The sequence below is a fragment of the Fusarium mangiferae genome (assembly GCF_900044065.1).
Source record: "Fusarium mangiferae strain MRC7560 genome assembly, contig: FMAN_scaffold002, whole genome shotgun sequence".
NCBI classification, from domain to species: domain Eukaryota; kingdom Fungi; phylum Ascomycota; class Sordariomycetes; order Hypocreales; family Nectriaceae; genus Fusarium; species Fusarium mangiferae.
Genome location: NW_024573922.1, coordinates 2852902 through 2878572, shown reverse-complemented (window position 1 = coordinate 2878572; position 25671 = coordinate 2852902). Strand labels below are relative to the sequence as shown.

General features: G+C 49.2%; 11 protein-coding genes across 11 annotated transcripts; 6 read left to right on the top strand and 5 right to left on the bottom strand.

Annotated features, from left to right (window-relative positions):
• Positions 1-616: 616 nt before the first annotated feature.
• FMAN_05751 (putative puff-specific nuclear protein Bx42) lies at positions 617-2431 on the top strand (the record flags this gene model as incomplete). Its single annotated transcript, XM_041827556.1, has 2 exons — positions 617-2200; positions 2258-2431. 2 exons carry the CDS (start codon positions 617-619, stop codon positions 2429-2431), a joined length of 1758 nt encoding a protein of 585 aa, XP_041678507.1.
• Positions 2432-3099: 668 nt separating this feature from the next.
• Positions 3100-5314, top strand: FMAN_05752 (uncharacterized protein; the record flags this gene model as incomplete). Its single annotated transcript, XM_041827555.1, has 5 exons — positions 3100-3803; positions 3855-4014; positions 4061-4099; positions 4154-5055; positions 5107-5314. The coding sequence occupies 5 exons, from the start codon at positions 3100-3102 to the stop codon at positions 5312-5314; spliced, it is 2013 nt and encodes a 670-aa protein (XP_041678506.1).
• A 403-nt stretch (positions 5315-5717) lies between these two features.
• Positions 5718-6230, top strand: FMAN_05753 (uncharacterized protein; the record flags this gene model as incomplete). Its single annotated transcript, XM_041827554.1, has 1 exon — positions 5718-6230. The coding sequence occupies one exon, from the start codon at positions 5718-5720 to the stop codon at positions 6228-6230; it is 513 nt and encodes a 170-aa protein (XP_041678505.1).
• A 1362-nt stretch (positions 6231-7592) lies between these two features.
• Positions 7593-8944, top strand: FMAN_05754 (uncharacterized protein; the record flags this gene model as incomplete). Its single annotated transcript, XM_041827552.1, has 5 exons — positions 7593-7854; positions 7911-7964; positions 8016-8062; positions 8130-8799; positions 8847-8944. The coding sequence occupies 5 exons, from the start codon at positions 7593-7595 to the stop codon at positions 8942-8944; spliced, it is 1131 nt and encodes a 376-aa protein (XP_041678504.1).
• A 420-nt stretch (positions 8945-9364) lies between these two features.
• Positions 9365-10014, bottom strand: FMAN_05755 (putative Tim22, subunit of the Tim22-complex; the record flags this gene model as incomplete). The annotated part of the gene is made up of 3 exons (XM_041827551.1): positions 9365-9718; positions 9772-9867; positions 9931-10014. 3 exons carry the CDS (start codon positions 10012-10014, stop codon positions 9365-9367), a joined length of 534 nt encoding a protein of 177 aa, XP_041678503.1.
• A 553-nt stretch (positions 10015-10567) lies between these two features.
• On the bottom strand, positions 10568-11757 carry FMAN_05756 (uncharacterized protein; the record flags this gene model as incomplete). The annotated part of the gene is made up of 3 exons (XM_041827550.1): positions 10568-11391; positions 11442-11525; positions 11580-11757. 3 exons carry the CDS (start codon positions 11755-11757, stop codon positions 10568-10570), a joined length of 1086 nt encoding a protein of 361 aa, XP_041678502.1.
• Positions 11758-12133: 376 nt separating this feature from the next.
• Positions 12134-12916, bottom strand: FMAN_05757 (uncharacterized protein; the record flags this gene model as incomplete). The annotated part of the gene is made up of 3 exons (XM_041827549.1): positions 12134-12220; positions 12295-12633; positions 12692-12916. The coding sequence occupies 3 exons, from the start codon at positions 12914-12916 to the stop codon at positions 12134-12136; spliced, it is 651 nt and encodes a 216-aa protein (XP_041678501.1).
• Positions 12917-13171: 255 nt separating this feature from the next.
• Positions 13172-14912, top strand: FMAN_05758 (uncharacterized protein; the record flags this gene model as incomplete). The annotated part of the gene is made up of 2 exons (XM_041827548.1): positions 13172-14794; positions 14841-14912. 2 exons carry the CDS (start codon positions 13172-13174, stop codon positions 14910-14912), a joined length of 1695 nt encoding a protein of 564 aa, XP_041678500.1.
• Positions 14913-15236: 324 nt separating this feature from the next.
• FMAN_05759 (uncharacterized protein) lies at positions 15237-17953 on the bottom strand (the record flags this gene model as incomplete). The annotated part of the gene is made up of 2 exons (XM_041827547.1): positions 15237-17326; positions 17374-17953. 2 exons carry the CDS (start codon positions 17951-17953, stop codon positions 15237-15239), a joined length of 2670 nt encoding a protein of 889 aa, XP_041678499.1.
• A 4420-nt stretch (positions 17954-22373) lies between these two features.
• Positions 22374-24198, top strand: FMAN_05760 (uncharacterized protein; the record flags this gene model as incomplete). The annotated part of the gene is made up of 3 exons (XM_041827546.1): positions 22374-22995; positions 23065-23274; positions 23879-24198. 3 exons carry the CDS (start codon positions 22374-22376, stop codon positions 24196-24198), a joined length of 1152 nt encoding a protein of 383 aa, XP_041678498.1.
• Positions 24199-24819: 621 nt separating this feature from the next.
• FMAN_05761 (uncharacterized protein) lies at positions 24820-25269 on the bottom strand (the record flags this gene model as incomplete). The annotated part of the gene is made up of 2 exons (XM_041827545.1): positions 24820-24954; positions 25006-25269. The coding sequence occupies 2 exons, from the start codon at positions 25267-25269 to the stop codon at positions 24820-24822; spliced, it is 399 nt and encodes a 132-aa protein (XP_041678497.1).
• Positions 25270-25671: the final 402 nt, after the last annotated feature.

Here is a 25671-nt window from a genome sequence, read left to right as displayed (position 1 = left end):
AGTTTCTCAACCAATGAGATGACATTTCTGGGCATGGCTCCAATAGCTCCATGCTTTCAATACAGTAAATTACCCCTGGACTTTTGTTAGCCCAGATAATCCTGCCATAAAAACAAAGATATCTCTATGTTTCTTAAATTTTCATATAATAAAGATAAAAAAGAAGATTATCAAAAATCGAACGGCTGAGGTAGTAATGCCTCCATGGATATGTAAAACACAGTTCAGATACTCCCTGAGCTCTTGAATTGTACAGGCTGAGGAGGTCTTTCACGTGGTTCCAGGAGCTGCCTGATTGCAAAGCTTCAACGCCCAATTACGTTACCCTACCGTGAGCTGCCTTGCAAACTTCAATCCCAAATGCTAGGAATGGTCTTCGGGTATGATTTATCCGCTTCACAATCTCTGCAACTTTAATTATTTTTTCTATTGTCACTCTTCAATCGGATTTAAACTTTGCTTTTCAAGGTTGCTTGATGCACCATCAAATCTTGGCGTAGCACCAAGCTACTCTGTGCGCTAAACCTTTTCAAGAGCCGTCGCCTCTTGAAATTCTAAACCTTGGAGCCTCGCGACTGACGAATGATCCAAACAACTACATTCTCACAAACACAAAATGGCATCACTCGCCGGGTCGCTTCAGGCTGCGCTGCCCAAACCAAAGTACACGGGCGAAGATGAAGAACCTCCGGCGCGAGCGCAACAACGCGGTGTTCGAATTGTTGGCCCCGGGCAACTTGACGAAACCCAGCTGGTCCTCAAGCGATCTGGTCCCCCAGCATATGGCCAGCGCTCAGGATGGCGCCCTCGATCGCAGGAGGATTTTGGCGATGGAGGTGCTTTTCCTGAAATCCCGATCGCTCAGTATCCGTTAGAGATGGGAAAGAAAGGAGGAAATTCTAGCAACGCGTTGGCAATTCAAGTTGATTCCGAGGGCAAGGTCAAATACGATGCCATCGCGCGACAAGGACACAGCGAAAGTCGTATCGTTCACACTTCATTCAAGGAGTTGATCCCTCTTCGACAACGCGCCGACGCGGGCGAGATCGATCTTTCGCGACCTGACAAGGAGTCTGTGGAGGCAACAACAGAGAGGACGAAGAACGCATTAGCTGCATTGGTCTCGGGAGCCGTCGCAGCCCAGAAACCGAAGAATGTTAATATTGGGCAACGAAAAGACGCTACGTTTGTTCGATATACACCTGCAAACCAGATGGGCGACAACTCCAAGAAGCAGGACCGCATCATGAAGATTGTCGAGCGCCAAAGAGATCCCATGGAACCGCCAAAGTTCAAGCATAAAAAGATTCCTCGAGGACCACCTTCGCCGCCCCCACCAGTTATGCACTCACCACCACGAAAGCTCACCGCTGAAGACCAGGAAATGTGGAGGATTCCTCCCCCAATTTCGAACTGGAAGAACCCCAAGGGATTCACAGTACCATTGGATAAGCGCCTGGCTGCAGATGGACGAGGCTTACAGGATGTGGTCATTAGCGACAGTCATGCTCAATTGGCCGAAGGTTTAAAGACGGCCGAGCGTTTTGCTCGTGATGAGGTTCAGAAACGTGCCATGATGCAACAGCGCCTAGCGGAGAAGGAAAAGTCACAAAAAGAGGATACTCTTCGAGAATTGGCCCAAAAGGCCCGGGCAGAACGGGCTGCTGCTGGTCGTGGACGTCGAGATTCTCGTGACTCTGGGGACTCGAGGGACTCGAGGTCGCGGTCACGAAGCTACAGTTACTCCGACTCAAATCGCTCTGACAGTGAGGATGAAGAAGTCAGAGAGCGTGTTAAAGCACGACAAGAGAAACAGAGGGAGGAAGAGCGAAAGCTACGACAAAACCGTATGGGAGCTGAACGCCGAGCTCAAGTTATGGCCCGTGAACAAGGCAGAGATATATCTGAGAAGATTGCTCTAGGCCTAGCCAAACCTACACAATCAAAGGAGACGATGTATGACTCGAGACTTTTCAACCAAACAAGCGGATTCGATAGTGGTATTAACGAAGATAACCCTTACGACAAGCCTCTCTTCGCTGCCCAGGACGCCATCAACAGTATTTACCGGCCACGAGCGAATGTGGATGATGATGACGATGGCGAAGCTGGTGACAGGGAAATGGCCAAGATCCAGAAGAGCAGTCGTTTTGGTGAAGCCCTTGGCAAGGGAACTTTCAAAGGTGCCGCAGACGCCGAGGTCAGTTTCCATTTTCACAGAACGCCTTCTAAAACTTTGCTAACAAGCTCAACACAGGCACGTGAAGGACCAGTTCAGTTTGAGAAGGATGCTGGAGATCCTTTCAACGTTGACAAGTTTCTATCTGAGGTAGACCAGAACTCATCGTCTAAGCGAGGTTATGGCTTGCAGGATGAAGACAACAGACAATCCAAACGACCGCGAGTCGACCCTGACGACGACGAAGATTAAACAGCAAAATTGTGGAGAGTTAGTGGTTATACAGTTAGACTCAGTGAGCCGTCAATAGGCAGTTTTTGGATCACAGGAAGCATATTTACAATGCCAAGACAGTACCAGAGCACAGCCCTCGGTGCTTGGCGAATTAATCTTATTCAACTGCCTCATGATACCAACCGTTCAATGCTAAGACCATCGTTGGGGGAGGCCCCAGCTCCAATACGTGGAATCACCTGGATCTCATCTCCCTCCGCATTTCGGATATATGACCAATTTGGGCTTGTTTGCGGGGTAGACGTCACGAACTGTCAACCTTTGGAGAATCGCCATGGTGTTGACCAGGTCTACAAGGTCATTTGCCTGTGTGAAGCTAGCTTTCCCCTGATACTCGCTGATCGTTGACCCGAAACCGAGAGCAGGGGGCTTTTATTTCTCCCGAACAATTTGCTAAAGTTCGGCCTTAGCCTGAAAAGATGTGATCGACAACGTCCCCATGGGGAAATACATGACCAAGCTACCCTCACCTTCTCATGAAGGCTTCATCCCCCACAAGGTTGTTGGGGGTTGTTTGTGGGGTCAAGGGTGACTTGTGTAGTTATAAAGAGAGTTGAGGTCTCATTGATCGCCCTGGAGTTGTTGATCGATAGCTTCTGCCACTTTCACCCATCGCAGCCTTGACTATGAAGTTCCGCAAGCTTTCGGCCGCTTTTCTCGTTTCGCTGCTCCAGGCACCTCAATTGGTAGCCGCGGCTCTCAATGCGACCGAGACCGATACACAGTTGGTGATTTCGAACGACCGACTATATGCGGCTGTTCAGAAGAAGGGCGGCGCCATTGTAAAGCTCACTCTTGACGGAACGAACCTTCTCGGGAGCCCATCTGGATCTACAGGCATTGGGCCTTACCTTGATTGCTACTGCACGCCCAAGGGATTCTGGACGCCGGGTTCTGTGGCCCCCAAGTACAAACTCTTTAAGGGTAAAGATGGCAAGGGTAAGGACTATGGCGGGATCGTCATGTCCGACACGTACACCGAGACAGGTCAGGTTCTGGAGCAATACTGGTTCTTGAGAGATGGAGAAACTGGCCTCCATACCTTCAGTCGAGTCGCGTATCATAACGAGGAGCAGCCCTTCCTTCGCAACCTTCAGGAGCTTCGAACCCTTTTCCGACCGAATAACGACATGTGGACTCATCTCCTGACCAACACGAAGCAATATGCGCCTCTCCCAGGCAAGGAAGCAAAGGAGAAGCAGGTTGTGGTGCAAGATGCCACATGGTATCTAGGAAACACACCAAATGATCCATATGTTAAGCAGGAAGCGGATTACTTTACCAAGTATACGTTCCAAGACAGCTGGCGTGATATCGATGCTTATGGATTGTGAGTTACATGCGTCTCGGCATTTTGGGATATTTGACTGACAGATAAAAGATTCGCTGATGGTTCCAAGACCGAAGATGGAGATGCATATGGTGCTTGGCTTGTCATGAACACCAAAGACACCTACTTTGGTGGCCCTCTGCATTCTGACTTGGTTGTCGATGGTATTCTTTACAACTATATTAGCTCTAACCATCATGGAGATCAAACGGTAAGTCAACTTACTTCTCTATTAAGACTAGAACTAACCTGTTCAGCCTAACATTACCAATGGATTTGACCGAACATTTGGACCTGTAAGTCTATCTGAAGCATCTAGCATCCATACCAATTTCTCTAATCTCTTGTAGCAATACTTCCACTTCAACCGCTTTCCTGGAGAGACCGACATCTTGAAAGCCCAGGCTGATGCAGCTCAATACGCCGACCCTGAGTGGAATGCCGATTTCTACGATTCAATTGCAAAGCACGTTCCTAACTATGTACCAACGAAATCACGAGGGTCCTTCGAGGTCAAGGTCGATCTTCCCAAGGGGGCTAAGAATGCCATTGCTGTTCTCGCACAGAGCGGCGTGGACTTCCAAGACAATGTCTTCAATACAAAGGCTTACCAGTACTGGGCTAATCTTGATGAGAGCGGCCGTGCTACTATTCCTCGAGTCAAGTCTGGAACATATCGTCTTACCGTCTATGCCGACAACATCTTTGGACAATACACTCAGGATAAGGTCAAGATCAAGGCTGGCAAGACAGAGAAGAAGAATGTCCGCTGGAGGGAAGAGTCCGCTGGTAAGGAACTCTGGCGAATTGGTACTCCTGACAAGACCTCTGGTGAATACCGCCACGGTTTCGAGCCCGACACATCCAAGCCGCTGCAGCCGGAACAGTACCGTATCTACTGGGCCAACTGGGACTTTGTCCAGGACTTCCCTGACGGTGTCAACTTCAAGGTTGGGGAGAGCGATGTCGGCAAAGATCTCAACTACGTCCACTGGAGTGTTTTTGGAGGGAAGGGCAACTCCGTACGCCCAGATCAGTATGTTGGCGATGGCAATGTCAACAACTGGACTATTGCCTTCGATCTGAAGGAGTCGCAGGTCAAGCACAAGAAGCATGCAACTTTTACCGTTCAACTTGCGGGTGCCAAGACTGCTGCTGGAAACACGGATATCTACAATGCTTCTGAGCCTCACTCGAATCTCAAGTACACCGTGAACATCAACGGCAAGGATCTCGAGCCTTGGGTTATCCCGTAAGTCAAACCTGGGTCTCTCGAAGACGAGCTATACTGACCCTTCCTAAGTTACGACCACAGCAGCTCCTGTGCTGTTCGCTCCTCGGTGAGCTGCTACAATATCGCTCATAAATTCGAGTTCGATGCCAAGTTGTTGAAGAAGGGTGACAATGAGATCATCCTGAGCTTGCCTTATAACGCTACCAACTACGAGTCTGCTGTGCTGCCAACATCGGTGTATGTTCAGTATGATGCACTCAGATTGGAGGTTGAATAGATTATAAGCTGTATATCGAGTTAACAACGAACAACGATTATCAAAAATGAATTTTATGATTCCTTGGGACAAGAAAATAATTAAAAACATGATCCTAAATTTTCCGACATCATACGACAGGGCTGATCTTTTGAAATTATTTGGTCATCAGTTTCTGCATGGTCGGAGGGTTTGGCGTTGTAATAGCTAGCGCGTGAGGAGTTTGAAGGATCGCCATGATCAGAGAAGCAACAGTAACATCCCAGGGTTGCATAAAGTCAATGTTTTTCGGAGGCTTTTACTCTCAAACTGCTTTTATATAAACCCGACCTTGAAGTTAAGCAGAATCCTCTTGTTGAGTATCAAGACTCACAGCCCAGTTGATCTCAGTCTTGTACCTTTTAATCAATTCAACTGCATCAAAATGGCTTCTGGAGCGTTTTTCAACCCCAGGGTCCTCCTCTTAACAGCTCCCCTCGTCTCATCAAGCATCACACTCTGGTTCGCCCGTGACCAAAGTTTCTTCCTCACCCTCTTTACCAAGCCTCCCATTGAGCGCAAGAAGGCCAATGAGATCCTCCCAGGCTACATCAATAATTTCTACGGTTCAGGCCCGTGGGCGGTGCTCACTTTTATTGGCCTAACATTCGGCACTTCAATCGTCAATATCTGGTCTGACCGCGCTTTGCTCCGGTCTCGCGGCTCACTATTCTGGTACGGCTGGTCTGCTGCACTGGCGCTGGGACATCTTGCATATGTGCCTGCTGTAGCGTGGAAGCTCAGGGCGCTGTGGGAGGACAATTGCGCTGTGGAGGGGACGGATAATGTTGGGATGCTGGAGAGATGGTTGGCTGTCAATAATTTGAGGATGTTGACGACTGATCTTGGGGCATGGCTTTGTGCTGCTGTGGCTATTTCAAAGACATTGACTGTCTAAGCCATGGATGGTTGCTGGAAGGCGTTGGATGTCTTTTGTATGAAATTTATCGTCATTTCAGTCGAGGAGGATCTGCTGGCGGAGTGGGATTTGGAATCAGAGATCTTTCATATGTTACATTACATCGACGATGAGCGAGGCGTGATACGGAGTACTTAGTAGCATTTCAAACGCTCCCTTGATACTTTCTTAGGAGCTATCTGTAAGTAGTTATGTTACAATGGTAGCCGAGTCCCTTGCACACGCGACAGCATCATTTTCTATCCCCTCAGGTCTCAGACACGCTGTAAGCGGCTCTCGGCTTCACGGCATGTCTCGTACGTCTCATGCCTGTGTAAGTTATCCTCAATTTCTGTTAGCGTCGGCACCAAAATAAGACAATGTCCACTGAGCTCTCGAACTTAAATAATTCGAGCTCGTTCTTTTCAGTGGAGATTATAAATAAAGAGATCAGTAAAATGACGCGTTGCCAGGCCGTATTTCCGGTCATCGATTCATGGTAGTGTTGGGTTTACACGCTTCTGTCAGTTATTGGTCTGCAGATTACGCGTCTCGCTATCTGCTAGGAGCCATTTTCCGAGTTTAAGCTATCCCTTGAGACAGGTAAATAATGCAATCAACACGAACTATTTTTGTGGTGATTTCGGAAACGGTGTTGAGACTCTGGCTTATCAGTGGTTTTTGTTTGTGGTCTCTCGTGTTTACCCCTGAACCCTCCCATTCTCGTGGCTAACACGGCTGCACGGCTACGCGGATACCATCATCAGCCATCGAACTTCAGCCCACACCAAAAAGATGCATGCGCTAGGGAGTAGGCAGATCGGAAAGACGGCATGTGGGGGATGCCCCATGGGCGGCGCGAGTGCCGTCAAGTACCCTTATTATATTGATTTGCTGCTCATGATACCTACGTCAAATGCCCAATAAACTTTGGACGCAAGTCTTATAGAAAGGGACTGTGAATCACTCACGGGCTGTCTTGGATTGTGCGCCCGACTACCTACTTACCTCTCTGCAGCTGCACAGTATTGAAGGAAGGAAGAGAGCTGCTTTGCTCCTTCAAATGTTTCAACAGAAATTCATTCCTCATTTCCTCCTTCTGTGAATAAAAAAAGAAACTTGATTCATATGCTTCTGAGAGGGTGCACTCGAGGCTGAGACAACCCATTTCCATCAACATCCATCTCTTCTGCATTGCATTGCATTGCATTGCATTCCATTCTATCTATCCCCAACTCTCTTCTCTCTACTTGAGTTCACTTCACTTCACTTCACTTCTTCTCTTGATGCAAGCAACTTCAGCTCCAACTCGTCACTCACCCATCGCCCCAGTTCTTCCACTTCCAACTGCACAAGATGTCGATGTATTCATCTGGCGTCAAGCCTGGAGAGATACCTCCAATTTACGACGAGGTAATGCTAGCTCGCAAAGGCCAGGAAATCCGCCATGCGAGCTCATCAATGCCCTGGTGGAATCCTCGATACTGGCGAAAGAGAATCTGGGCCGCTATTATCATAGTCATCCTTGTTATAGTGATAATAATCGTCGCCGTCGCTGTGGAGAGAGCTAGAAAGAATATGTATCCTGACTACTCACCGTTATCGTACACCTTGAAAGACACATGTAAGTGCCTGTCACCCTCAACTTGGATATACAAAGACCCGCTAACCACCGCCCAGATGGAGGTGAATCCTTCTTTGACCAGTTCAACTATTTCACAGGATACGACCCCAGTAAGAACTACCTCTGATTTCAAGGGCTGTAATACTGACGCCTCTTTTCAGCTGAGGGCTTCGTACATTACGTTCCAGAAGCGCAAGCAAAAGATCTTGTAAGAAACCCCTACTGGCCACAACACAAGTTACTGCTTTGGATCATGTTCACCTAATAATCTCCAGAATCTCACATATGTTTCGCCCAGCACTGCCGTTCTCAAAGTCGACACTTCTGTCGGCCCCAACAGCAAGCCTAATGCGTCTACGGGTCGCTTTTCTGTCCGAATCGAGTCCAAAAAGACATACGAGAACGGTCTCTTCATCTTCGACGTCAAGCATACTCCCTATGGCTGTGGCACATGGCCGGCCCTTTGGCTTACTGACCGTTACAACTGGCCAAACCATGGAGAAATTGATGTGATGGAGTCGACAAACAAAGCTGAAGACGGGAATCAAATGACCTTGCACACTACCGGCGACTGCTCAATGGACGTACGCCGCGAGGAAACAGGAAAGACACTACAGAAAAACTGCAACCACGAAAAGGACGATAATGCAGGCTGTGGCGTTCTTTCAAAGCCTGCGGGATACGGCTCCGTCTTCAACAAGAATGGAGGAGGTGTGATGGCGGTTGAATGGCGACATGAAGGCATCCGCATGTGGCAGTTCGGTAGAGACTCTATACCATCAGATATCAAAGGAAACAACCCAAAGCCCGACACCTGGGGCACTGCTGTTGCCGACTTTCCCAACACGCATTGCGACATTGGCACGCATTTCAAAAACCAGAGCATCATTGCCAATATCGACCTGTGTGGTAGTCTTGTTTACCACGTTTGGGACGACTCTGGATGTAAGTTGGCTCATGTACTTGTAAGACATAATGCTGACTATTTTTAGGTTCGGGCAAATGCACTGATCTCGTCGCCAACAACCCTGAAGCATTTGAGAATGCGTATTGGGAGTTTGGGACTTTCCAAGTATACCAGGCAAGTTAAGCCTGAGTTTGTCCAAAGCAGATCGTGTGCTGTTTGCTCTTTTGAAAGCGCGGCGTTAAGAACAAAGGGGTCTTCAAGTTGCAATTATGGGATAGGCAGTCATTGCAAACATAAATTCTTTTGCTAAGATTACAGTGTAGGCTCGTGGATTCTACATGAGCAGCTCCTCTATGAAGCTCGGGTCTTAAAATACCTGTTAATACAAATGCCATATCGTCATCTCCATATCTATCCTTGTACCACCTTCGTACATTCAGTGGCAAACATTCCAAAAGAGGAGAGTCCGTCTCCCAACGCCGCCCTATGCTCTAGAAATATGATTACCGTAAACTCCCACGTCTGTAGAAAAGCCAAGCGTATTTATACATGTCTTAACCCACTCATCCGAACCCCAATTTTGTTCATATCAGCTGCCAGCATTTAGTCGTCCTTGGGTGGTGATCGCATGTATGCATCGATAGCCGCACTAAATGCTGCGAAAGCCAAACAACCACCTGCAGCAGCTTGAGGGCCAGCATTCTTGGCCAGAATACCGCCCGTCAAACATCCTGCGGCGACACTGTTCGTAAGATCGTTCTTCGCTCGCAGGCCTTCGATGCCGCACTCGACGCCGGAGTACAAAGCACCAACTTTTCCGAAGTTCTTGGCCATAGACCATGAACGTGTTCCCATATCCTTGAATCCGATCTTGAGTTGTTGCTTGAGAGGAAGCGATGTGATTGTGCTTTGTGGGCTACCGGGGGCGGCTGTGTGGTAAGGTGTATCGTAGGACATCTGGCAGGGATATTAGCTTGGGATAACGGGTCGAAGTTCGCCAAAGAACGTACAGAGGCCATGAACATTCCAAATAAACCACCCATACCGAATCCCATAACTCCCGACATGACTGACTTTCCAAAACAAGACTCCATCGCAGATTGAACCTACATTTCTCAGAGTTAGCTATGCGCCCCGCGAAATTCCGAGCAAGTTGCGCATCCACATACAGCTTTGACGTTGGGATCCTGAGGTCCGCCGATCGCAGGCGGTGCGGCGGCGCCGCCTGGGGGTGTCATTCCCGGGAAGTTCATGGTTGTGATGAGATGAGATGAGGAACGCGGTCGTTAAAGTGGGAGGACGGGTTTAGCTATGGCCGGATGGACTTGAGATTCTCTGGGGAAATCTTTCGGGAGGATTATTTCTGCCAGTGGCCACCGCTTTTCCTGGGGCGTTGTCGGAGATCCGGCCCCACCATGCCGACTTCGGCGGACCCGTCCGTTTAATTGTTCAAAAGCTAGAAGATGTAGAAGAACAAGCAAAGGATTAAACGAAGTTGAGGTCACCGATTTGTGGGACAATGAAGTCCGGGATTTGCATAACTGTTGTTTGTTTCAAATATCAACAAGGCTGTCATAACAAACTGCTGCCCTCAAGTTGTTGCTCTAATAATACATTTCCTCTGGTCAAGTCTCAGCAATCATCCTCCTAGCCACAAATCTTCAAAGCTCAAAATAAAGGTCTCTTCACGCATCCCCCCTTGGCTACAATTTCCGTCCCACTCTCAATCTCTCACTCGTCCTCGTCCAATGTTTGGGTCGTCTTGCCGCACTGTGGGCTAAACCGTCGTCCATGATCATCCAGGATTTATTTTCTCTGGCTCGGTTGCTGCGAGTTGCTTTGACGGGGGACAGGGTGATCAGGAAGTCTTCGTCGCTTAGGGGCCTGATTCTGGTCCTGACCACCACTGTGGCCGCGCTTGCCAGTCTGATGTGATGTCTCCCGAAAAGGGGCAGAGTTCAAAGGATGCCTAAAGTTGATGAAAGGAAACGCTTGACGGATAGAAGGGAGGCCCCTTCCCTGAGGCCCTTGAGTTCCTTGAGGTCCCTGGGGGGCCTGCTGAGGGGGGACAGTATATGGCCGAGTCCATGAGCTTTCCTCCTGCGCCCTGGGATGTCGAGCCTGGACACTGCTGTTTCGCGGAACTAGGGACATCGATTCTCCAGGCCTCTCGTCCTCTCGAGTTTCGGGTACGAGGCGCCAAAGTCCGCCTTCCACTTTCTCCATGGGCCGGCTCAAGAAGTTGCCTCCAGGTCTAGCAGCACGCACTGTTCTAGGCAGCGGGCGAAAATCGAGTGCATACTTCGCCCTCGGGTCAACTGGGGGTGACTGGTTTTCTTCAAAAGACTGCTGCTGAGCCCCTTTGTACGGAGCGTATGAACGAACATATGGGACGTTGGGTGTGCCTGAGCCACTCGGTCCAAGCCCAGGTCCAGGTCCAGGTCCATCCTCATCGATAGTGGGCAGTGCAATTCGATTCTCCACGAGTCGGGTTTTGGCTGCATTCTTGCCCCGTCGTCTCTTTGGCTTCGACTGCTGGCTCAGAAGGGCAGTAAGTTCAGGGTTTTGAGGGGTTCGTGGAACTGGAGGGGGGCTAGCCGGTGGAGGCGATCTATGGTTCTTGTACCATTCTGTTATCTGTTAGAATCTTGAAATCGAGGGGCATTCACACAAGACTAACCGATCAAGCGTAGGTGCCGTTCGACAAATGGACCAGCATTCGGAGAAGAACCGCCCTTGACAATGTTCTGGTAGTGATGCTCGTCTATCAGAGTCAGCAGAGGCTTTAGAAGGCATTGCCAGCGCGTGGGTAACTCACATAACATGTTCTTAGTATAGTTGCGTTGAGCGATGTCACCAGCATTGTCGTTCATATATTGCGCGCATTGCTCCCAGCTCATACGTCGATCAACTGGGTTAGCAGCAGCTACTGAGCGAGGAACAACGACTTCCCAGAGCATTCGTTCTTCGTCTATAGACCAAGTCTTTCCACCCATGGTTAAGGCCCAATGTGAGGGTGGACCAAAGAGAGAGGAGTGAAGAAGCAAGTATATAAAAAGGTGACGCTAACGAAGAACAAAAGGCAGAGTAAAGGCAAGCGACGATGCCTATATAGAATTGGAGTGTGGAAAGAGGATAAGAGTAGTAAAGAATGAAGATCATGAACGCAGCTTTATAGACTCTCAGGACAATAGATGAGTGATTCAGTCCCGTTTGCATTGTCTGCTTAAGCCATGTGAATGCTTATCAAAGGTCAGGTGCCCGTACTGAATGAAGGACAATGGAGCAAGTGACATTGTGATTCAATGTAAACGTAGAAGTTCAGACGAGCCGTTTGGTTCTGACTTTTACCTTCGACAGCTTCCGACATGGCTACTCCTCAAAGATGCTGCGGGGTTCAGGAGCATGAATACCCCTAGCAAAGAGGAAAGCAGCTAAAGGTCGTTCCAATCTCGAGAACTAGTGTTGTCAGTTGTTGCCAGTTGTTGCCTTACGACGATTTATCGTCTGTTGAGGGGCAGACAGCGACTCACGATGCTCTTCTTTTCTAAAGGTATTACACCGTCTCTCACCCAAAAACCCCACCCTCCTGTCATATTTGCAAGCATCATGTCGGTCGTCAGTCTATCACCGACGAACGCAATCTGTGCAGGATCTGTCACTCCTGTTTCTGGGTGCTTTTTGAAATATTCCATGATCTCCTGGCCACAACCTGGTTTTTTGACCAAGTGCGAGAGCACAGTGATTCCTGTGTTCTCTTCGACCTCAGAAGCTAGCTTCAAATTCTTATCCCATGACGTTGCTCCCGCAGTATTTGACACCACAAGTAATTTGCGACCAGGATAAGCCAACCTTAGCTTTTCAAAGTGAGACTATGCTTCAGTTTAGCAGACAGTCTTGAGTATGAGGCGGGGTACAAATTATAGGCACCTTGTAGGAATCATACACTTCAACACTATCAGGATAAGCAAAGCAATCGTCTTTGTCGAGAACAACAGCCTTGATCTCTACTTTTCGACCATCTTTTTGCAAGCCTTTTTCAAGTGGAATCGGCAAGTCATTGAAAGTTGAGACTGTGTGATGAGGCAGACACAGACTCGGCTTGAAGATAAGCCTTGTGATATTTAGTGATGCCGATAGATTTAGATTCAACATCGTTCCGTTGTCTATAAAATGCGTACTAATGGGAGGGAGCATGTGAAGGAAGAATGAATTGTCGTTGGAGGCGAAGCTCGCGCCACATGCATTAGCGCCACAGGCGCCACAACCAATTTAGAAGGCGCGTTACCAGTAGTTACCACGCGCCTGGGCTCTGTATTTATTTTACCCATTCTAGAAACTACATTAACAACTATAAAAAGTTGGCTCTCGGGAAACTCAAGTGATTCCGTCAGCCTCAGCGACAACATAATGCCTCCAAAAAAGGCAGTACATGAGCCTGATACTCAACAAGATCCTCCAAGATCCTTACGAAAACGCGGGTACCAAGATCTCGAATCCATTCCCGAAAGCGACCTTGAAACATCACCAATAAAGCGACAACGAAGTACAGCTCATCATTCACCCAAAGTCGCCACTGGAACGAATGGACATACAGAAACGATACACCGAGATGTGATAGGAGACAGTGATGCAAGCTCATCCGAATCATTTTCAAGAGTCGACCCAGATGAAACCCCTAAACCTGCACCAAAACGACGAGGGAGACCACCAAAGAAGGCTGTGAATGGCGAGACTCCTACGCCGAAAGCGAACCGTACTGCTCTTTTTGAAACGCCAAACAAGAAAACGCCTATAGCTTTGAATGGAGCAACACCCGGAGGAGCTGACAGATCTGCCAAGCGAAAGAGTACGAGAGCTCTCATAGAACATGTTGTTGGCGACGACCTTACGGATGAGGAGGAATACGATGGTCTTGCGCAGCAAATCTACGAATCTAGTGAAGACGAAGAAGCGCTCGAAGGCGACGTTGCCATTTCCACCGAGGCTTCAGGTGTAGATGAAGCTGCGACACCTTCGAAATCGACACCTCGCCGGAAAGCTCAGCGGAAAGCACCAGCTCGATCTCCAACTCCTCCTCGCGACTTGCCTCCTCACGAATTATACTTTGCGCACAACAAACCTGGGCGGGCCAAGACTTCGAATAATACTCTGGGATCACTTGCTCTACTTACACACGATGAATACTTTACCATTATGCGAGAAACTCAGGATCACCATGAGGCTGATATCGAGTTTCTAGAGAGTCTGCATGCCGAATCATTCCCGCAATGGGCGTTCGAGTTATCGCAAGGGTTCAGTTTGTGTCTATATGGTTATGGCTCGAAGCGACGTCTCCTGCACAAGCTTGCTGGTCACTTGTACTCTTCCATTAGGAAGGAGAAGGGGGATAAGATTGTTATAATCAACGGCTACGCCCACAATACCACTATGCGCGAGGTATTGAGCACAATTGGCGCGGCTGTTGATCCAGGTCACCGCATTCCTCTGACGCAACCTGCCGTCATGGTCCCTGCCATTCTCTCACACCTAGCCACAACGTCGTCAACGTTGACTCTTATTGTTAACTCAATCGATGCGGCGCCTCTTCGTAAATCTGGCTCGCAGTCTGCTCTAGCGCAACTCGCGGCGCATCCTCAAATAAATCTGGTGTGCTCAGCTGATACACCAGACTTTGCACTACTGTGGGATATAGGTGTGCGATCTGCCTTTAACATGGTGTTCCATGACTGTACGACCTTCGCCCCATATGGTGTCGAGCTGGATGTTGTGGATGAGGTACACGAGCTTCTCGGGAGGAATGCTCACCGAGTCAATGGTAGAGAAGGCGTTGCATTCGTTTTACGAAGTTTGCCCGAAAATGCCAAGAATCTGTTCCGCCTCTTGGTTGGCGAGGTTCTCATTGCTATTGAGGAGGAGGGCGACAGTGGCGATGAGCCAATTGGTGTTGAGTATCGAATGGTGTACAACAAGGCCGTGGAAGAGTTCATCTGCAGTTCCGAGATGGCTTTCCGAACCCTGCTGAAAGAGTACGTTCATTGTCACATTCCGTTACACAACCACGACTAACGAAGACTAGATTCCACGACCATCAAATAATCACGAGTATGAAGGATGCTCTGGGAACAGAGCTACTGAGCTTGCCATTTAGAAAAGACGAGCTCGAGGCAATCCTAGAGGATCTCATGTCATAATGTAAAACTAGTTCAACATATAGAATCGGAAGCATAGCAAAGGTGCATGGGCGCTGGTGTTGGGAGAGCATTAGATCTCATGAGAGAGTTGAGTTACATTATTGTAATTGGAAAGGGTATAATTAAAACACATAGGGAAACAATTACCCTAAATTGAGACCATCTTGAAGTCTGTCATGAACATTACGTCGTCTATGCAGCCGTCTGCCATGTTTTGCTCTCTATGTCAAGCATCAGTCCTGAAGAAACCACCGGAACGCCACCTTTGATGTACTTTTATATCAAACACCGAGGCTTTTCACACATGTCCACAACACCACTGGTACGATAACGTTGTCATTCCCACCAGTAAGAACAGCCTCTGTCAAGCTCGCCATGGATGCGCACATCGCAGCATTTCGTGTGCCAGCAATCACTCCAGGCTGCTCACCTGCAGCAGGCCAACCACCGATTCTCAGCCACATACTGGCGGCACCAAGTCCCAGCATGACAGCCACAGCAAAGGCGACGCTGCCCTCAAGGCTCTTACCGCCTCCCCAGAGCCACTTCCGACGTCCATATCGACGGCCGATGAGAGAAGCAGCTGCGTCTCCTAAACCCACGCAGATAACTCCAGAGACAAGACTGACATCTCGAGTTGTGACTTCCCAACCAGACAGGTAGCCAGATCCAGAGCGTGGTAGAGAAGCAAGGCCCAGCCAGAGAGGAATGGCGCACCCAATTAGGAGAAAGATGTGTGAGATGACAACTGGACCACGGAAGTCTCTGCCGTCGACGTATGGTGCTAGGAATGAGGCAATAGGTTTTGATAGTGGAGGTAGCTGACTTGCCCGCAGAAGATCCAGGATCAAGAAGACCGCAAGGATTAGAGACAGGGCAAGAGCTGCATACGTTGGATCGACAAAGGTTGCGGGCAAAAACATGCCAACCATCATAAAGTGGAACACCTTCCGCCGTGTATCTACCTCATAGATGTCCTTCAGACGAAAGACGATAATGAGCCCCAGAATCAAGATTCCCATCCAGTAAGCACTCAACAAAAGTCGAGTGTTTGCTTCTCCAAAGTCGTTATGGCGAACGTGCTGTACCCAGCCAGAGTGGCATTGTTTGTCTTCTGTAGGATCAATTCGCGGGGGTAGGCAAATCCATCTTTCCAAGTTCAGACTGACCACTTGATATCGGAACCAAGACCAGTCGCCGAGGAGATATCCCAAAGCCCACCCAATGGGCTCATTGTCATCTAGGGCATACCATTGTACATAAGTTCGAATGCCACCAAGGATGATCGCTATGATACTCAAGTAGACGTATCCAGCATAAAACCATTTTCTCATAGTCGCTTGCTCTTGAGTAAGCTTGAAGAAGGGCCGAACGGACATGGAAGTTGCTCGCTTTTTGCGCCCCGAGGGAGTATGCGTCGCGTTACGTCGATTCCCATGATCAAGGTGTGGTAAGGTATGTCTCCGTGCAAAAGACCAGCTTCCGAAAGCATCTGCAGCCGTGGGCGAAGAGGGAGCACTATCGGGTTCTGCTGGGTTCGGGGAGCTTGGTCCAAAGGTTCGAACTCGAGTAGGCTTCTTGAACAACGGGCCTGCCTCGTCCTCGGATGAGCCAATGGTATCGTACACAGCATCCTCATACTCTGGTCTTAATAATTCGTGCCTCAGCCGTCGTAGCGAGAAAATTTGTTTGAAATTTTTCCAGAGTGGCGGCCGTTGAGAGACTGACACTCTCCGAAATCTCCATTTCGGCACTCTGGCCAAAGCAATTCCCCAGCTTATGACACGTCCACAAAAGAAGAGGAGAGAAAGTCCTCCACCCCACAACAGGGCTTTGAGAATCAAAACCTGGGGTGAAGAAGCTAGAAGCAAAACGTTGATAAGGGCGACTGACAGGAGCTGGAGCTCAGCCGTCAAGAGACTAGTTGTAGTGAGATAGTGCAATGTCACACACAAAGTTTGGTGAAGAGGATACAGCAGAATAGCTGTTTCTCCTGAAATAAAAGATTCTGGATGCTTGCTTTCGAAGTGTTCACGCTGCTTTGGGCTCCAGATTAGTGGAATGCAAGTTAGGCCCCATGCTAGTACATCATATGTAGCATATGGATCAACCTTGGGAATAACGCTCTGCGGAATTGAAGCAAGGCTCAGAATAAGGTTAGGTAGAATCGCTGCTGGGTTGCTTGACGAAATAAGAAGCGAGACATATAGAGTAATCGCCGAAGGGTATAATATGGGAGCGGGGTCGAAGTGCGCAGGAAGCTCGAGAGGTATTGGGTGAGACGGTGTCCTGTTACGGTATGCCCAAGCGACGACCCGGACAGGATACAGAGCGAGTAGTCCCGCATATACAAGGCCACAGAGTAGGATATCTATGATGGTTAAGGCAAGGCTATCAGAAGGGAGGAAATGCGCATACCTTTTCCCCAGATCTTTATGAGCTGCAATACCTGGGAATTTGAAGCTACCATGAGACCCAGCGCTAAAACAATGCCAGCCTCAGTTATGCGTCGAACAACGACTCTTCTTCGTCTTTTGAGGGCTTCGAGCAGACGTTTCGTTTCCGGTGTCTCGGTAGACATGGGCGGCTTGTCTACTGTGCGGATGACATGACCATCAAGAAGCGCTGGTGATGGAAGAGGTGTTGAAGAGCCAGACAGCGGTTCATTGAGACCTCTCAATCCTTTGTGCAGGTTGGCTTTTGGCGCCGGTAAACCTTTTAGATAATGCTCGTCGTCAGCTTCGGAGCCACTGTCGCTCGTCTGCGGCGAGTCCTTGAGAAAACTTGGCCATGTCGTAGGCGAGGGTTCGTGGGGATCATCGTCACTGGTCTTGGCGGATTGCGCTTGGCGGTTCCTCAGCGTAAAACGATCCGAGAGATGGGGAAGGTCTGTGTTCTGGTGATGGTACGGGTGAGGCGATCGCGATCGAACTCGAAGGCTGTCTTGTTCGTCGGGGTCGAGAGTATTTAGAGAGTCGGGGCTGAGATGCTCTGTCATGACGAGGGTATTCAAGGTACCTCGATATCGATCATGGGAAGACAACGGGGCTGCGTATGCGCCTCAAACACGTTTCAAGGATATTGTCGCAAACAAATGGACCAAATTGATCAATAAAGAGAGTGAGGGTGGTTTGAATCAGAGACTATTCCTGTCAGTGGAGTTATCTCCACGTCGTCGGTTTTGTTGGAGGAAGCTCGAGCATCTGTCATCGTCCACATGTGACAGTGGACTTGTCCATCGGGTGTTTCGTCAGCTAACTTCAATCAGTCAGCAGCATGCATAAATAAGGCACGGCCACTCATGAGCCACGTCTATCGATAGTGGCTTTGGGAGGCAGGAAAACTTTGGACCTGAGCTTCAAGTGCTAAAAGTACCTAAATTACCTAGGCAATAAACCCCCTAAACCTATACCTGATTTACTCAAGTCTTTTTATCACTTGGCATTACTCCGTAAAGATTTCGAGTTTTCTTACCTCCATTGGAGGGGCTCGATACCTTATCATATGCAAGTAACCTCATCCGTCTTCAACAAATTCACTATCAAATTGACCAAGTCGACAGAAATACCCTATAGCTGCGAGGCAAATATTCAATGACAATTAAAGGACTCGATGGATCCAACCAGTTGTTTTGATCTTGTATTTCCCCTGATGTTTCTTATCAATTTCTATAGTATCTGAATGCTGGTATTGTAACATTCCAGTTCCGTCGCTAGATATCTCCTTGACTCCCTCCCTCGTCTTGGAGAACAAACTCAAATATTTTTTTCTATCCCTTGGAGAGCAGGAGAAAGACGTAATGAAACAAGATCACATGCACAAGCTTCTTTACTGGGAAGAGAAATATACCGAGTTGTCTCATTTACAGATGGACATGTCTAACGAGAAAACAGTCATGACGATACCAACAACTCAACAGCACCACCAGAACAGTGAGTGTCACTATCAATCAGATCGTATCGCACATCTGACGGATCGAACCACTGGGGCTTCCGAGTGGTCTAAATTTAGACATACATTCAACCTTCAGCCAGTGGGACTCTCAGCTGTCTCCCCACGCCCATCCCGGACCTTCAGCACACGCACGCAGGCAGTGCAGGAATCGCCCTTCAGTCTCAAGGTATCCAGCATACGGAGTACACTTGTTGGTTATATCGGATGAATGGTCTACAAGCTATATCCGCCGGTTCAACAACAGTAAGCGATTTGGCTATTGCCAACTATCGCCAGACCATACAATCATTCATCTTTATACCGCAAGCCATGAGTTAGCTCAAAATCGACCAAGAGCTAAGAGTTGGATCTAAGACCCAAAAGTCAACTTGCTACTTGCTTGTCTCGAGACAGTTGCGCTTTTTTGACAGCAATTTGTCTCTGATTGCGGTTTCTGGTTGGACTACCAACTGATACTAGGCCTCTATGGCTGCATTGGCGTGTCTCACAGCCAAGACACATCTCGTAAGTGTGCGTGCTGGCAGCTGGCTTACCGTCATTCACAGAGGAGACATCAAAACACAATTAGTATGTGTCTCTGCTTTTTTCCACAAAAGGCTGGAGTTTCATGCTCCGAATTTGGGTGTAGTGACTCGAACTGCGATTTGGTTAATCGTTACAGCTGAGGTTACAGCGCAAACATGGCTGCATATGACCCAATGGAATTTCATCTGTGCCAGCCATTCCCTTTTTTTTTCAGATGCGCTGGTCCACGTTGGCGGAATCGACTTTACGGATAACGAGATAGGCCGCGTGGAGCTTTGTGAATGAATGACACGATATTGGCTGAGCATCATCTCGCAGTAACTGATCATCAACGGTCAGTAACAATTCAATTCTGACACAGAATTGTTGAGCCGCCAGATCCGGTTGCATACATCATCTCTTCTTGGCACCAAAATTTGCTTCGTTTGGACGGACACGCCGCCGGAGCCAAGGACTGTGCACGTTTCCGTACTCCATCTCATGACAAAAAAGCACCAAAAATAAGGATCAACCGAAATTCCCCATCGTATTACAGTTTGATATTGCGCATCTCCGTCATCGCAGCTGGTGAATTTGTCGATCCGTCATACGAGCAAAGAAGTTGGCACGAATAATCAAGTTCAAGTTCAGAGTTGAAAGATATCACACCTGGTCGCTTATCACGACAATTAAGAGCAACCATTACAAGTCTCAACTTGGCGCATCATAGAACAAAGGTTCATGGCCGAACATCAGCAACGAGTCTCACGCAGACAAGTTGCTTGATGATCGATATGCATTTTTGCTGCACATGGGCGATCATACATACGCCAGACCAGGCGCCAGGTCAATTGATTGTGTTCATAATCACGGCCCCAAGTTGCAAGACACGATCAACGCTCCGAAAGGGTTGGATAAGAGAAGATGAAGATGGAAAGACTACCTGCACCAAGGTCAGGGACAGGGTTCAGGGGACTAAGCAGGTGGGTCAAACATGGAATGAGGATCGGGGCCATGCGGTCAAAAAAAAGCATCATCTTGGGACCAATGGCTTGGGCCCGAATGTTGACCCGCCTGGATGCTCAGCTTTTTATGGCGATTCCTCGTATTCACCTGGGAACGAGGCGGTTTCTCACCCCTTCTTGTCCTTCCTCTCCAATCTGTCAATTGACATACTTCCCATGGGTCTCAGGAGCTTTTTAAAGAATACGAATGGCAGGACGATGGGCTCATACGGAGACAATCACACAATGCTCCTCTTATACAAGCCCGCCCATCTGCCGTTACATCCACAGTGACATCACAAAGCTCATGAAGCTCCGTATCCTAGCGGCGTATGTATGGGTTGATGAGGCGCCGCCGTCTGAGCAACGGAAGGACAGGTACCAGGGGGTCAACGGATGTGGTGACGGTGCCCTTATAGACAAAAATACTCGTGCAACCGTTTACATGGTGATCAAGTCGAACCAACGCCTGTGCAGTAAGGACGGGGATCCAAGACCCAACCATACCAAAGGTGGTATATCGGAATTGTGACAACCGACTTCTGTTGATGGCCCAGTTTGTACCGGCCAATAATTACTAAACAATGGCTGAAACCTTTATTAAGTTTCTATAGCGATTGGATGTTCCAAGAATGAGCAGTTGTGCCCTTGTTATCAGACAGTCAGTGCTTCAGCTCATCTCTGGTCAACTTCAGGTCAAGCAGTCAGCACGCCTCGTGTCTTGGATTACCCTCCACAGTGTTTACTAACAAGAAATGAGGACAGAGGGCTATGTACGTACACAGGCAGACATGGCCTTGTTGAGCCGCCCTTGGGCACCCAAACTCCACCAAAGCCCATCCCTCCCAGGCTCCCCGGGCTGCTCAGTGCACAACCTCTGGCCTCTGCGACTGGGTTTCCAGTAGGCGGAGGTGTAGCCGGCCGCCGGCTGAACTTGGCGGGACGACAGAAGAGCGCTAGACGAGGCCTAGCTTTTTGTCTAGTGCCCGGGTGGCTATCGTTAAAAACTGCAAGCGGCTCCCCTCCAAGCCTAAAAAAGAAACACGCATAGCGATTTTGTCCAGATCTCCAACAGCCTTTGGCCTTTGCCACTCAGCAGACAAAAAACAAAAGTCACAGCAGCAAATAAGAAAACAGCTTACTTGGGCCATTGTGATAGTTGTCTGCAGCTCAGCCTCCTCTTGCCAAGACTAGTCTAGGCCTCGGGGCTTTTAGCAGGACAGAGCAGATCCCCTCATCTACCCACGATTCACCACCACAGGCCGCATTTAACACCAAAATCTCCTCTTGCTCGCCCTGGACTTGAGTTCAATCTCGCAGTTGGCTTGACGTGACGGACTCAGCTCGTGTAACACCCATCACTCACTCCACTGCCTCCACTTCCTCCACTTCCTCCACTTCCTCCACTCCCTCGCTCACACTCTCCGCAACGCCTCGGTCGACTGTCAATTGCTTACAGTACAGTACCGGCAGGCGGCACACCATTCGCTTTCTTGGTCCCTTTTGCTTCTCTCATCCTCACATCACCAGCTGTGTCTCCATTCATAGAACCGAGCAGACTCCTCTCTTGTACGCTAGAGCCACCTCCTTGTCTGCTTGGCACACGACACTCTTCATCATCGATAAAGGGAATCACCCCTCTGGCCGGCTGTCGTCTGCACGTTCTTGAACCCTAGCTTGCTTGCTGCTGCACTGTCTTCACCACTCACCGTCGGGGATCTCGCCTCCTCAACCTCACCACCTGCTCCCAGCCAGTCGTCTCTCGTACCATCCCCAAATAGCAAACCCAAAAAAAAGCTGCCATCTGTCTTGGGTCCGCAATTCTGGTCTATTCTCAGCCGCTAAACATCCTCTGCATATCCGTCTCCAGTCTTCTTCAGTCCTGATATCACCCTGCTCAACTTACAAAACTCAACCTTCTCCCTTACTTCAAACCTCCTCACTCACTTCTACATCATGGCATCTGTCGACATCAAGAACGACTACAGCATGGAGGCAGGATTGTTGAGCACTGACCGAGAAGAGAGGACCATGTCGTCAAAGGAAGCACTCCTCCAGGATTCGGAATCTGCCCAGACCATCCCACGGACAAAGACCAAAAGGATATCCCCAGCTGGCAAGGCCTTGATTGCTCTGGCCGCTTGCTGTCTTCTGGGTGTCGGTGTAGCATCCATTGGAGGCGCTACCCGACTCTGCCCTGGACATCTCCGCCATGGTGATGTTGGAAAGCATGGTATGAACGCTCATCGACCAAATCTTTCCGATTCCATGGCCCAGATGGTTCGACGACAAAATACACCAGCACCTACCGATACAGAGCAGGGCACTGATCCTACAGATGCCGCTTCTGATGGCGCTTCCAATGCTCCCTCGGGCGGCTCTTCAGGCGGAGCCTCTGGTGGTGCTTCAAACACCGTACAGCAACCCACTGCTACGGCTGATGAGCCCACGAACGAGGCTAGCGAGACTGCTGTTCAGCCTTCCGCTACCGGCGGAGAGCCGACCGACCAGGCCAGCGCCACAGATGAGGCCTCAAACACCCAGGCTCAGCCGTCAGTTACTCAGCCATCTGCCACCAGTGAGCCGTCCTCACCCTCGCGCCCTGCGAGCTCAGAACCTGAGGAACCCACCTCTAACCCGGATACAGGCCGACCCTCTGCCACCGCCCAACCTACCGAGGACTCAGCTACTGAAGCATCTCCTTCTGCCACGGAATCTCAAGATGAGTCTACTCAGCCTGCATCCACAGCCGCCTCTACACAGCGAACCACCCGCAGGACCACGGAGAACCGACCCTCGTCCACTGAGGACTCTTCCCCTGAATCGACCACCGATGATTCCGAGGCCACTGCCACTGGTACGTCCGTTTCGGAAGAGGAACCTTCTGAGACTGTTCCCTCTTCTCGTGCTTCAACTTCCAATCCTTCTGCTCCTAGTGCTGCAACCTCCACTGCTGCCAGTACGTCTACTCGAAGAACTTCTTTGCCTGATACCTCCTCTTTTTCTGAATTACCGTCCGAGACGGCTTCTTCGGGTGAGACCCTTCAATCCACCGCCCTTGATGATACTTCCACTGTTATCGAAACTGCCACCGTTCCCCCCTCCACTGTCGCCGAAGCCACCACTGTCCTCCCCGATTCAACTTCTGAGTCAGCTTCCGGGCCAACCCAAGAGTCGGAAACAGCCTCCCAGGCTTCAGAGGAGACAGAGACGACTACCGGTATGTGGGACGGACGAGCAGCAACACGGCTCTTTCCAGGGACATTGCTGCGAATCCAACTCCCCAAACCTGTTGTGATATTACTGTTTCGTGCCATATCCACATCCTGATGCCTTGACTTCGTGACTTTCGCAAGTGCGCCAAAACTTGAAAATGTCTTTTGACCATTGATTGCCTCCGCGTTGACTACACACTTTTGCAAATGGGAACCATCTGAACGTATATGCTAACATTAAGACAGATCAGGAAACCGCAACTCAGACAGACGAGGCTTCACGAACCTCAGACGATGCCGAAAGCGCGACTGAGACTAAGTCTGAACGAAGCACTGTGACTGGAACAGGTACCAGACGAACTTCGAGTGCTGTGCCCAAGACCTTCACTTCTACGCTTGAGGATGGTGGCATTACAACCCTGACTTCGACTTCTTGGGTTGAGGTTGTCCCCTCCGCCGAAGCTACCGCTGGCAGCCCTGACCTTCAGAACGCCGCTCCTCGATCCGTCGGTTCAGTTCTTGGCGCAGTTGTGGGTATGGTCTTCGGTGGTTTCATTCTCCTGTAAATGGATTATTTACACATCGACCTCGCCTTACATCCAGCGAAAATGTCACGCGGATCCCGTGGCGAACGAACTTGTGGTCCCATTGGGAGCACCAGTTACTTCAGAATGGGTTCATCTTTATGAATATCACGGTCCTTTCTTCATGGGTATAAAATCAGGATAATAGACTTTGGGGTCAGCATCAGACGGGATTAATCAATAGACAAGAACTTCCACATACGGTTGTATCTTGGGGGAAGATTTGGTTCATTAATGGCGTCCAGCATATATGCCGAACATGGGTTGTATTTAAAAATGCATAGTACATGAGCGAATACAAGCACTTGAGTTTGCATACTCGATTTCATTTTCCCCTTTTCAAACAAATCGATGCAGTCAACTTGTGCACAGTGGTCTTGACCTTTCCTCTCAGAAACAGGGCCTTGGTGCTTTCAGCCCAGCAAGGGGTAAACATTACGCGCCTCCAGGCGTGACCGATTGGGATAATGCCGTAGATCAATGCAACAGATGTAATTTGTGGGAGTATTTTTTTAATTCGAGGGTATAACCAAAAGCGCCAACAACTCCTCCCCATCCGCCTACACACATTCGCCACCAACTCAACCTTCTGTCCTGACATCCTTAACCGGGGCCAATCCTGGGCATGTCGTGATGCTCGCTCAATCTCGACAGGTAAGTATTGAGTTCTTCGACACGCTCCTTATGTGTTTTGAGAAGTTCTGGCCGCGAGCTTGCAGACTCGGCGAGTTTGAGCAGCTATAGACTGGTTAGCATGATTTCAACAATAGAAGGCGATAAAAGACCTGCCCTCTTCTTTTTTATTTCTTCGTGGCGCTTTTGAGCTTCCGTCTTTTGAACCTCGGGTTTGTCCTCATCATCCACATCGTGGGGTTCTTGCTCCTCTTCATCCTCGCTCTTCTTCTTCTTTCTCTTCTCTTCGTCCTTGTTTCCGGTATCGAGGTTCTTCTGAAGATCGGTCTTATCGCGCTTCTTCTTTTTCTTGTGTATTTTGGCGCCCTTGAGTTTCAGGGCACCGCCGCCACCGACAGCAGCATAATCGTCGGAGCCCATGGTGTTATGGTGCTTTCGGAAGGGTTGTTGGTGAGGCGATGGTCATGGACTCGACGTCAATGGTAGAAGAAGTGACTAATCAACATGTGGCGGTGCAAGTGGCTGAGATCCACCGAAGAGAGCAAGGGGCTGGGCTAGAGTGGTAATGTGTTTCTGATCTATACGCGGAAGGGAAAAGCGAAGCAGCACTTGCATTGACAAAGAAGCTTCCTTGTGATGAGTTGGGTAAAGCCGACTCCTATCTTTTTCAACTTGGCCTTCTTTCTTTGTCCTGTTCCACTATAACGAAGCAAACATTGCCCCTTTTGGTATTGAATGCAAAGGAGAGTTCATGAGCAATCAATCAATTAATTGTTGACGAATACGAATACTTTCTTAATTGTGCTTTTATACCCCGTCTTT